The sequence below is a fragment of the Mugil cephalus genome, chromosome 8 (genome assembly GCF_022458985.1).
Source record: "Mugil cephalus isolate CIBA_MC_2020 chromosome 8, CIBA_Mcephalus_1.1, whole genome shotgun sequence".
In the NCBI taxonomy this organism is placed as follows: Eukaryota; Metazoa; Chordata; class Actinopteri; order Mugiliformes; family Mugilidae; genus Mugil; species Mugil cephalus.
The window spans coordinates 7,636,700-7,649,376 of record NC_061777.1 but is presented as its reverse complement, the minus strand read 5'-3'; the positions used below and the strand labels follow the sequence as shown (position 1 = coordinate 7,649,376).

Below are 12,677 nucleotides of genomic sequence, written 5' to 3'. Positions count from 1 at the left end.
TGTGCCGAAGGTTCTTGTTTAACATTCAATCTAGATGCTGCAGTCGGCACACAAATGAGATCTAATTTGATCTTTGCAGAAAATAGTATCAGCTTCAGCCATTCACGCGACTGTACTGGGGTTTCAGTATGGAAATTGGGAGCCATGTTTGAGTCGTGCAGCAGCTCATTTAATAGCAGACATCCACGCAGCCTACACAGGTAGGAAATGCAAATGAAGTCAGTTAGAGCGGCTTCACATTCTCTCTGTATCTCACGCTTCCAATCTTTAAAACCATTTGCATCTAAGAACAGAAACAAAGACATTTCCTCATGACTTGAGCTGCGAGACGGGATCCTAAATCATGACAATGGTAAAGTACAGTTTTATTTTACTCATATTTTGGTTGACATTGTGGTAAATGTGGGTGAGAGAAAGGAGGAAGTGAGCCTGCGCGGTCGAAGTCCCCTGCAAAACGACCTATGTAGTGACTTTTATCTCTGTAACATTTGTGTTTCTTTTGGAATTATGTGTTGGCGAGAGACACGATGCCAAGCTGCACATCGCTGTGTGACTGTACGGGAGCGTAAAGACACAAATATCCCACACAGTTAATGTTCACAGATAGCTGAAGACAAATGTTTGCCTTCAGATATTCAGGTGGTGGCGGTATAAAACTCCAGTGACAGGTTAAACCAGCTCGTTAAACTTTGATGTAGAGACCCTCATAAAATCTGAATAAACAGAGTTCATAAAAGAACGACGTCTAACGATAATGACAGAAATGGCTGCAGATGGTGTCGGTGCACCTCATATGGGAGTTTTTAATGAAGCCAGCGATCACGTACGTATATTTTTTATAACCAAATATTGTCGATTCCACACACTTGCGTACATTGTCTTCAATCAAATGTAGTCGCATTTCTTTGCATTTTAAACTGCATTTTTCGGTGAAAGATGTTGTAACGTGGTACAATTACACAGTATTTTCAAGCAGGGGGAACTTATCAGATCACAAAACCATTAACTACTTCTGAGAGGTTATTATGTCTGCAGTGTTGTTTTACGTCTGAATGTGACGTATTTAGCATTTTCAGTCAAGGTCATGTTAGGTGACATAAAGTCTACATCGAAACACGGAAACTGTTGTTTTCTCTGCTGGTGTTTTGGAAACTTAAAAACTTCCGTAACACTCTTTTTGCTGAAGTGACGTGACAAATGATTCAAAGCCAAACACAGACACTAAAAACAGGTCTGTGCTGCAGAAAAAAAAACATAATCAAACACTGTTTTTCCCCTTTTTTTGTCCTCTACGTGCAGTTTCATCAACTTTGCTCATAAACCAAAAAATACATAAAAATTTGCAAAATACTTTCATGGCACGGAAGCTCATTATTTTGTTACTCACATCAGATAATATTTGATTGCGATAACACAGATACACTCTTGCTATTGTGTGGACGGCGAAGCATTTGAATGGTGTCTGTCCTGCCCTTGTTTGCATCAGATTTTCAGCTCCTAGCCGCGTGACGTTTTCCTTTTTCCTGCTCTTCATGCTGGCGGTATTTTTGTCTTAGACTGGCCGCTGGTTTTTATAGGTTTAATTTTTCAAGTTCCTTAAATTTCCGAACGGAGAGAAGTTTCAGTTCACAGTACAGTGCAGTTGACACAAAGCGGAACGCTGCCACTGTAACTTGACTCTGAAATGCAGATATTTTTGGGATTACTGAGGTCATAAATAGCACAACGGTAGTGCAGTTCTCTTTTATCACCTGTCACCTGCTCCTCGTTTATCAACAGGAGAATATGTGTTTTCTTTGCCTGCCTCGTGCCCATGTGTCTGGCCGTTAATAATCATTTACTTGACATCAACGCTTCCTCTATGGCCGCCTGACACTGTGGGAAAAACTCCACTTCCTGATTTCGCTTTGATGTGTTAACCTCAACCTGCACCCGCTGTTGTCGCTCAGCCCCGTCCCTGCAGCCTTTTTTTGGATTTCACTGAAACAGTTAACGCTTGGAGACTGATTTTGAATCAAGCGTGGCGGCCGTCCAAAATCACGGAGGTCCGGGAACTCTTGAACTCTGAACAAATGTTTCCATAAGTCCTTATCCATGTGCCCCATCCAAAAACAACCACTTACCTAGTACAGGAAATAACAACCCATGGAAATTCATTTAAATATTTACCCACGTCAGGTACAAAGAACTGGCACAAAATGTATGTAAAGAGTTTAGGATGAGCGTGCTAGTGGATTATGTTGATGGATGTGTCAGTTTAATATAGTGTTACACTGCATGTGCACTATTTCCCTTTCACTCATTGCAGATGAACTACACTGCAAAACATTTCCAAGTTATATCATATTGAGTTTGTCATTTAAAGTCAAGTTCCTGCTTAGATCTCTCATCTTCAAGACTAATGGCTCAAGCTTTAATGTCGCATGTAAACTTCAGATTCAACTGACATCTGGCCCAACATTTATTTTGTTTAGGCTGTTTAGAGAAGAGGAAATTAAAATTTGATCCACCAAAAACAGCCACTTTGAAATGCATTCCTGGTAGGTAATGGCGTCTAAAATCCATCCATCTGTTCGCTTGTGGTGCCAACATTTTTGCGTTGTAATACCACGGTTTGATCCTCCTATTCCCATTTTACAGTAATAGTTCTGTCTAATTAAAATATGTGAAAGCAGCCTCTATATTTCCCGTGTCCTCCTCCCCCCATCGCTTTGTTCGACTCGAAACTTAAAGACATGAGTTAAATGAGCCTTGACCTCACAGACAAAACTCACAAGAAGTCAAGACAATGGATTACTTTAAGTTTAGAAAACTTACTAAATAGATTTCAATAACAAAAACATATTATCACGGTTATTGTGTTAAAGAGAAGTAATGCATTGACATAACTCAATAGGGAGAAGAAAACGTAAAGAGGTAATTTGAGCCCAGATCTCATCCTTTTGAGAAGCACTAAAGCCTAAATAATCAAAGAACAGATCCCAAGTTAGGAAAAAATAGGAAAGGTTTGTCCTTAATGCTTCAAATGGAGTGATACTGGAAACGGAGATTCACAAGACCAGGACAGATTTCCTGGTGCAATGCAGCAAAATGTGCAGGAGGTCTCCATTATGTAAATCAGCAGGGAGTTCATCACTGAGTCCCGCAAAGCAAGTCCTTGGATCAAGGTGCAGGTGGCGTTTGAAGTTGAGGTTGAGCTGCTGTATTCCAGAGATGCAGGATGTGGGGAGAGCTCCACAAACAATGAAAAACATTCTAGTAGTGGCCGACTGACATTTAGTACACAATTTAGACAAGGCTGGGTACGTTCTGTGTCGGGCCTCTGGACTAATATATAGCCAATGTAAAATTTTAAATTGTCTCTCCCAGGTGGAGTTAGATATTAAAAACTCTGCCTCGACATCAGTGGCACCCAAATCAGTCTCCCGTTTACTTTTGATCTTGTCTGAGTTGTCTACTTTAACCTCTTTATTTGGTCTGCAGTTTCAATTTCTCCAAAGTATTTGTGATTAGTAGAACCTAAAAACTGAGCATCATCTTTGAACAGGAAGTAGTAGTTTTTGAAAAAAACATATGTCCTCATATGTGGACACTGGGATTATTTAATTATTAATATAATAATAAAGTCACCAATGTGTGACAAAATGTAAAACTGTTTATTTTAGTACCTGAACATGGCTGAGCAAAGACAGAATTGCGAACAATGAAGTCCCAACGTCCTCAAGCGAGTATTTGCTAACTAGCATCGTTGTAGCTCGTTGCTATTGATAAAATGTGTTAATTTTGCGTGTCATATCGAACTGGAAACGTTAATAATCATAAATAAATAAGGGTTAAACTTCGCTACCACTAGACGGCAGAGTAACGCCTCCACTGATGAGGACAATGAGGTTTAAATGAAACAGAACAAGCTGCAATAAAACCTAAAACTTAATGTCCCCATATGAGGACGCAGAAGACATCATGGACCAGCTCTCCAACCACTTTAATATACTTGTTTATGCCAGTCTGCAAGGCCGGCTCGAAGGCCTGCGGGAAAGTCAAGGTCATCGTGGATCAGGGTTAACCCTCTAATTTCCTGACTTTATGCCAGAAGTATTTCTTAAAATAGTGTTATCCTTCAAAAGCATTACAGCTTTCCCAGACGAGGTATTACGTAGATTCTGCAGAACTGTGTGTATTTAGATTCTGAACCATTCTGAAAACTGTGTAGCCCACAGACACGTTGGAACGTGTCCATTTTAACAGGGACACTGAGAAAGTACACAGCGTAACTTAAAATGACCTAATACGTTAATATAGCACCGAAGTTGCAGAGGTGGAACTACTAACTGGAATATGCACAAAAAATAATAAAGCTAATGAATAACGCTCTTCATAGTCAGTTAAATTTGGTGTTACAAGCCATTCATCAAATGTTTAAAAGCTCCTTAAAATCCTACTCAGCATTAAACTGAAGTGGTGCTACCAAGTACTTTCTGTACCGTGTTAAATCCTCCTCTGCACCAAACAAAGCTCCATTGTTTTACCGTGAGTTCTTCCTCAATCCACAGCCACTGACTCAGGTGGATCGATGAAGCTGATGGATAACTAGAAGTCAATGATTACGAGGCAGTTTAGCACGATCTGAGTCGCACAGAGACGGATTAAATATCTGCACATACTCGTCAATAATTTACCTCTCTCTCTCTCTCTCTCCGTTTCTCAGAGCTTCTTTGGAAAACTCAAGAACCTGTGAGTATAATGACTGAGATACTGTATAATCAGTCACTGACTCTTTGCATTCTTTAACTCCATTGTGCTGTTGTGTGCATCGACTGAGCTTATCCTCTTCCTTTCAGACACGGCGGACCACCAGCCCCGCCTAAAAGAACAGGTGAGACTCTAAGGCTTCACTTTAGCCAATGTCTTCCCAATCCTCTCGTCTCTCCACTTATATCTTCCTGTCTGTCTCTAATTTCAGACAACAATGCAGGATTTGGTTGGCCTCAGGACGAGTTTGTAAGTAGGAAGAGAACAGGTGACTGAAAGTGTGTTTTTAAAAGTTCTATCCACATAACATGAAAGGAGGATTATCGTCAAATATTTATTACCTAATTTCCCATAAGATCTCATCTCATCTTGCTCCCCCTATCTTTGACATTAAGTATTTTCCACCGACTCAACATTATTTAAAACTTTCCTGGATAATCTTACACTAGTGTGCACAACATCTGGTGATATTTGGTCTCATTCGATGGAAAATAGCCATGAATTAGCTACCCTTTATCACAATGTGCTGGATATGATCCCAGATAACAACATCTGAGACCATGATCATGCCTCATGCACGTTCCTTTAATATATTCCTGAGGCAGGATGATGAGGAGGGTGACATGTATGAAGCGCCGCCCTGTGAGCGTCCACCCGTGAAAGTCCCTCAGAGACAAGTGGAGGAGAATGTTTATTTGGGTAGGAGCATTGCACTTCACTGCAGATTACAAAAAATACCTGCAATAGATAAAATAAAAGTATCCCTTATATAATTCTACATTTTTGCTACATTTTTGTTTTTTTGCAGAGAGAACGTCAAATCCTGCCGTTCCACAGAGGCAGGCCGCTCCCCCGCCCAGACCAAGCAAACCCCCGGTAACAACATCCCCAAGAGTCCTGAGAGTTTCTCTTTTTCTGCATCTGTGACAACTCACACAGTTTTAAATAATAATAATAAAAAAATCTTTTTCATCCAGACAGCTCAACCACGTGAGGATTTACACTACGATCCCAACATCAAGAAACGTGAGTCATTCATTTACGGCAGCGCATGAGACACATGACTCCTCATCTGTTCAACCTTTAATGTGACACAACTTCCTCCTTACCCACTTCCCAGCGCCTGAGATAGACAGAAATGAAAAGCCCGGGAAAAAGAAGATGATGCCTCCCCCTGTGGCGCGGCCTGCTCCTGCACCAGTCCCCGCGTCCACGGAGGAAGGTGCAGTAGCCACTTCTACCAACACAGATGTTCCTAAAGCGTTTCTGTGTGTGTGTGTCTGTGTCTGTGTCACGGAGTGTCACTGCTATGGGGGGGGGGGGGTGCCTGGTCTGGTCTAGACGGGTGGTAGTAACATCCACAGGAATGTCAGGTCCAAATGGTTCCCAGGAGAACATTGAATTGCCACAGGATGCTGTTTCTCAACTTCTCCCAGTCAGTGGTCATAATGTTGCGGTTGATCGGTGCATGATAACATGATATCATTCATGGTGAAGCACCAGTGTCTGCCAGAGGTGGAGCCGCTCTGTCTACAGTTATATCTGCAGCAAATTAATGTGAGCGGTTGTGAGATGATGAAATGGAGAAGAAAGAAAGAAAACACGAAAAGTTCTGATACAAAAATAAGTTTTCTATCTTCCATGTGAGAAGTTTAAATCAAACACTATTTGGTGGAGCTGCTAATAACTATAGAAAAGCATAACTGGCTTGTTACTGAGCTAAGATGTGCAGTGCATCTTTGACTGAAACAAAGAGGATAATGCCACCTAGTGTAGCATCCCTGAGCTGCATGAACTTCTTACACCAGATGACTGCAAAGTGATCAGATAAGTCACATGTGGCAAAGCAGATCCAGTTTCTGGTGCAGGTGTGTGACGTTTAAATCACTGCTTGAAGATGTTCTTAACGTCGCTTGAACCAATTCTAAAGCAGTATTTTATGTCTGTAAGTTATGCTTTGAATTCTGTCACAAGCTAAATTCATGCACTAAAAAATGTACTAAGGAAAAAGCTGCTCATTATGAAGAGAATGGCTTTATTCTGACAAACTGATGTAACTAAGACGTATTCTGGCAACACATCTGTGTCATTAGCTGGTCAAAGCCACAGGTTGACTTTCACTGTTACCTCAGGTTCTGGCCATGGTTCAGACAAGAGGTGAAAAAGCACCGTGAAGTTTGATTGGAGCAATTGCAATGGAGAAGTATGAAGGAGTAGAAAACTGAAATACTAAATTGTGCTGCAGTGATGCACCTCTTTGCTCAGAAATACTACGAACAAATCGCTGCTGAGTGAATCTGTGACTCATTCTGTATTTGTTGGCACTGTTAACATTTATTATGTGTTTTCCTTCTTCATTTCAGATGTTTATCTGGATCCAAACGAACAAGAGGTGAATTTGACTTGTATTATTATTATTTATTATCGTATAAATTCTGTGTGAAATGTATTCTGGTTGTATAGTGGACTGTTGAGCCCCGTCTCTTAATAGTCAGTATTTGCACAATAGTCCTGCACAAATGAAAATATATTTATGAAGCTCTTGCTACCATGTATGTGGCCTTGTTAAGGGCTAAGATATTCTGCTGCTTTGACGTACACTGCGTCATCTAAAACAGGAGTGTCTATCTCATTTTAGTTTGGGAAGCGGCCGGACCAGTAAGATGATAAGCAGCGTTGCCAGACGTATGATAACAAGCATATTTGTATGAAAATATCTCCCTCTGTACAATCAGTAATTCCAAAAACTCCCATGATGTGCGATAATTTGACCTTTTCAGTCCATAACTTTAACAGTGCTGTTAGTTTATTTAAAGGAAAAACAGCATTATAAGCTACACTACATGGTCTGGGTAAGGTTTTACTGTAGCAGATGGTAATGAGCAATGTCAAATTTGGTATATACTATAACTGTCTTCAAAATACGATAATCTTAAACTTCTGGTATGATAATTTGTTATTTCCCATCTGGCAACACTTGATCACTTAAAGTAACAACTGCTCCATTTGTTTTTCCGTTACTTTTAGTGAAAAGAAGTAAATTAGGAGAATGTTTACAATTGACGAACTATCCTTTAAAAAAAGGGAAATTTCATGAGAAGAAGAAGAAGAAGAATTGCAATTTGGGCACGTTGTCTGTCCACGTCTCTGACTAAAACAGTGGACAAATCAGGGACAGCAGTTATTTTCATTGAAAATATAACTACAAATTCTATGTAATTTTGACACTTTGCAGATTCACGATGCGGACCCTTTGTTAAATACGTAACATTAACAACATTAACACTGGTTCAATGAGAGACGCTTGCAGCGAGAAACTGACCATTCATTCACAGGAGACTTAAAAAATCCTATGTGAACATTTAAAGGCTGATATAAAACGTCCACATCATGAACGAGACTGAGCTTCTGCTCCCATGTGATATCCGTTGTTCTCTGTTTCAGGAGGATAATGATGACCTTTATTTAGAGCCAACAGCAGGTAGGCTGCATCGCGCTTCACAAGCCCTGGCTCCGAGGTGTTGATTACAAGTTTGCATAACGGCGTTTGATGAGATTGTGAACGTTCGCCAGCTGCAATTAGAACAAATTCAAAATGTCAAAGGAAAGACTTAATTTCCAGATGACTGAAAGCGAGATAAAAAAAAAATCCTTCCTCCCTTTCCTTTCTCAGCTTGCTCTCCTGCCGCGCGTGGCCCAATGAGGAAGCCTCCAGCTCCCATGGCCGTACTTGTACCTGCTCCCATTCCCATGTAAGTGAACCTCTCGCTGAGTCAAAGCAGCTTCTGTCCTGCCCCGTAACTGATGATATAAGCTCACGTAACCTCCAGTATATAAAACGCCTCTATAGCTTCGCACGCTATGTCCGATCAGACTAAGATCCAATGCCAAATGTGGTACTTGTAGTATTAGGGTTACTAAACATGCACGTTCTCGCTATCTGCAGGATGAAGCCTCCAGTTCCCAGAGCTAAGTCTGTGAGTGTGTCTATTTATGTCTGCCTCGTCATTTTCTTATGCTAAGCTCGATGCTAATTTGAAATGAGACTGCCAAGACAAAAATCTGAATTCAAAGCTTTTCATTCTTACCCTCCCACTACTCCCAACATCGGAAATTAAACTCACACAGCTGTGACATTTATTTCCTCCCTTTCAGAATTCACAGTTGCCTTCAATGAACGAGTTAAAAGCAGGTCAGGATCACTTCTTCTTTACTAATTAAGTGCTAATTAATAATCAGCACTTGTGGAGTACTTTATTTTGTCCGTGATGATGAGGGCTACGTGAATTTGCCTCCATAGCTCCTCCGGTTGAAGCGAGACGGGCCACGTTTCCCTCCAAACTCCCCCCGCCGACTCCCGGGGTAAAGCCGCCTATGCTGCCAAACCTGAAGGAAGCTAAACCCAGGTAGGAGCTGCAGAACATAGAGATGCTGGAGAGGGTTTATTAGATAGATGAAACACACTGCCAGAATTAAACAGTAACAGCACCCGCTCCTTCTTTACCCCAGCCCTCCAAATCCTCCTGTGGTAGAACCTAAGCCAGTGGGTAAGCTCACATTTTAAGTTTTAAATCCTGAGGGATGACTGTGATCATCAAGGGCCCTGCTTTCTTTCTTTCTTTCTTTTTTTACTTTGATATAATCCAAACATTGCTTGGATAATGCTGTCTTTACTTTTTCCTTTTTAAACATCTTGTTGCTGCCAAGTATTTTTTTTCCCCCGTGAACTTGTTCTTGACATATGTTTTCTGTTTGTTTTAAGCCTCCTATGGCGGCACGAAGGCAACCAAACAATCTGGGAACGAGGTACGGTTTCACTGTGCGCAGAAAATATAGATTTTTTTGTTGTTGTTGTTAAAGATCAGAAGTGCAACATGTGAAACTATTCAGTCCCACTTTCGAATGTATCAGCACGAACCAATAAATCGATATTTTATTGATAAATGATTGTATACTGCACAGTTTGATTGTCAGTTCCAATGCATTAATGCGCATTAACTACTTTTACATTGATTTGGGTAGTTTAACCCAGTGATCTGTACGTTGCTAGGAAAATCTGAGAGACCGTGGGATGATTAGTCTGAGAAAATGCACTGATTTGTTGTCTTTTTATTTATTTATTTATAGAAAGATTGGATGATTTAATCCTAAAACTCTTTCATTAAATTACATGTCTATGCGTATCATAGCTCAAACTTAAGTAGAGTAAGTAGAGAACTTTAGAGTAAATGGAATAACTCAGTGAATGCTGTAACAGATTCATATTTGCTGTATATCCCAGGACAAAGAATGGTTTGCTGGAGACTGCAACAGGAAGACAGCTGAGGATCTCTTACAGAGAATCAACAAGGTAGACCAAGAACAAAAAAAGTTATTTCCACCTATTAGATTAAGATTTAGGTTCCATTTGAAGCAAACATGCTGCACAGGCAATGGTGAAATCTGCTGAGTGTTGAGTATTTTTTGAGTATTTTTTCCTTTCCATTGCATGATTACAGTAATATGTGCCTTTCTTTCATTTCCTCAGTTCATTCATTCTTCGCCCGAGCTCTTTTTATGTGTCAGATATTCCTGTTTTGCAGGACGGTGCCTTCCTCATCCGACACAGCTCTGCGCAGAGCTCCCGCCAGCCGTACACCCTCGCTGTGCTCTACCAGCAGAAGGTGTACAACATCCCCATCCGCTATCTGGAAGACACACAACGCTACGCCCTCGGAAAGGAGGGCAAGAAGAACGAAGAGGTCAGGGCAGTTTGGGAAGACGGAGAAGAAGAAGAAGAAGACAAAGATAATTTCAGGCTCGTTATCTAATTGCATTTGTCCCTTTATCTTCCCCTCTCTTAGGTTTTCACCAGTCTCGACGATATGATTTCTTACCACAAGCTTAACCAACTGTTACTGATTGACAGCAAGAGCCAGGCTAAGCATACGGCAAATTTAACTCACCCTGTGCGCCCTTAAACCTACACTACGACCAGCCTTTCTCACGCTGTGTTCACATGAGTCACGGAGATAATGGCACCGTCTGAAAGTTTCCCACTTGGAAATATCGCGTGCCATTCACAAAATGTAATTGCACCTCTATGAAATGTTTTTTTTTTTTATTATCATTATTATTTCTTATAATAACTGGAAAAAGGCAATGCACACTTTCCATGCACTTACGTGCACTGGCATGAAAGCCAGAGATCAGCAAGTTCAGATTTTTCTCTTTTGCACTGTGTCATCATTTTAACAGTTATTGCAAAAGGTTAGCTGCGCCCGAGTGAAAAAAGACACTGTGTCACTTTGTTACTCTGACAAACACTGTCATTCAGTCTATATCTGTCTGCCTCTGGATGAAATGATTGAGGTCTTCCCTTTATTTGAGCGACTTTTTTACAAATATTATACCAGACCTCCTGCTCATCATCGCTGCAGTGGTCAGGTGTGATGGACCAGTGAGTTAAATGGCTGTAAACACTTATTTTATTTTAAGTCCAGGCTACACATGTCTTTGGCTTTGTTCTGTTTAATGATTTTTTTTTTAAAAAAAGAAAGTATGCTGTGTGATGTTGTATATATGTGCAATACAGACCAAAATATACCAGCTTTACATAATCTTTGTTGTATTTTTCTGGTCTTTTAACGCCATGTTTTTTTTTTTTTTTTTTTTTTTTTTGGATATACCAAAACTGAAAACCTTTTGAGACGCATCTTTACCGTTACACCAGTAACCTAGATCCCATAACTGACCACAGGTCTGTGGTTCATTAAAAAGATTAAAAGTAAACGAATCACTTTGAGTGAAGTCATCTCCGCTCGTGATGGATCCTCATTAGACAGGGTCAACAGGAGCACTTTGTGTTTATATGTGTGTGTGTGTGTGTGTGTGTGTGTGTGGGAGCTGCTGACCAGACACTAGTGGTCACACCTGCTTCCTGTCGGGGTGAAACTATCATCTCTGTGGTCAAACATCAAATATATATAAATATATATAATTAGAACAACGTTTCAAGTTGACACGGCAGTGTGATACGGCATGTGGACGTGTGACCCCTGTAGGACCCACTGTAGGATCACAATTTGATTTGAAGCTGGGCATTTTATTTTGGTATGGTAATCCCAGGTGATTTTTATTGCAAACATAATTAATTAAAGATGTTATTGATTTACATTGCCTCTGCTGTGTCACTTTAAGTAAACTCTCACCCTGTGCACGTTTAACCCCCGTGTGGGTCACTCTGGTCATAAATGTCTCAATAGGAAATATTTGCTTCCTTCCTATTTCCAATAGAGGAAGTTAAAAGTGCATCAAGCCACTGAGATCTGTCAAAAGGGGAACTTTTCTATTTTAGATGATGTCCACATCCTATGTGTAATATTGCCTCGCATCTGCACTGTATGCGCGACCTTTTATTGAATTTGAAAGGAAGTTATGTTTCAGATAAACCACACAATGACAGCTTGTGGTCGAAGTGGTTATGGCTTTTAAACGGATCTAACTCCACAGAGTCGGTCTCCTCTATATTTAACATCTCGTCTGGGGCCCGGAAAGTTTAGCTGATGGTTTGATGACATGGTTTTAGGATTGACTTAATATGTTAAATATGTAAAGTGTGAACAGCTTGCTGCTCAGATGGGAGGGGGGTGGGGGGTCACTGTTGAGAATCTGTTGGCCTAAAGGTCAAAGCATGATGCCGTCTCAGCTCTATGAAAGACAGACAAACAAACCTGTGAAACCTCAGCAGTCTGCACATGCACATGCGTCATGCCCACAAAAACACACTTCTGTGGAAGAGGTGTGTGTGTGTATGTGTGTGCAGTCTTAAAGAAATTGTGCAACGGTGGGGAGCGTACCGTGTCTCGAGCCCTGATTTCGAAGTTGGTGGAAAGGAAGGGGGAAGGGGCTGCGTGGCGGAGGGGTACACACGGCACGTCCGAACA

The 12,677-nt window shown here is 40.8% G+C and overlaps 1 protein-coding gene across 2 annotated transcripts; it reads left to right on the top strand.

The window, feature by feature from the left end:
* Nucleotides 1-159: 159 nt before the first annotated feature.
* Nucleotides 160-11,910, top strand: si:dkeyp-117b11.1 (B-cell linker protein). Of its 2 annotated transcripts, none has more exons than XM_047591033.1 (19): nucleotides 160-352; nucleotides 4,709-4,734; nucleotides 4,842-4,876; nucleotides 4,964-5,001; nucleotides 5,358-5,451; nucleotides 5,561-5,628; nucleotides 5,730-5,778; nucleotides 5,873-5,974; nucleotides 7,116-7,144; nucleotides 8,197-8,233; nucleotides 8,426-8,504; nucleotides 8,699-8,729; nucleotides 8,908-8,944; nucleotides 9,053-9,158; nucleotides 9,262-9,299; nucleotides 9,515-9,558; nucleotides 10,034-10,102; nucleotides 10,335-10,493; nucleotides 10,596-11,910. In XM_047591033.1, the coding sequence occupies exons 1-19, from the start codon at nucleotides 344-346 to the stop codon at nucleotides 10,710-10,712; spliced, it is 1,167 nt and encodes a 388-aa protein (XP_047446989.1). In that variant the 5' UTR covers nucleotides 160-343; the 3' UTR covers nucleotides 10,713-11,910. The 2 variants fall into 2 exon arrangements, with proteins under 2 accessions (XP_047446989.1, XP_047446988.1); XM_047591032.1 differs by lacking the exon at nucleotides 160-352 and adding an exon at nucleotides 428-823.
* The last annotated feature ends 767 nt before the right edge of the window (nucleotides 11,911-12,677 follow it).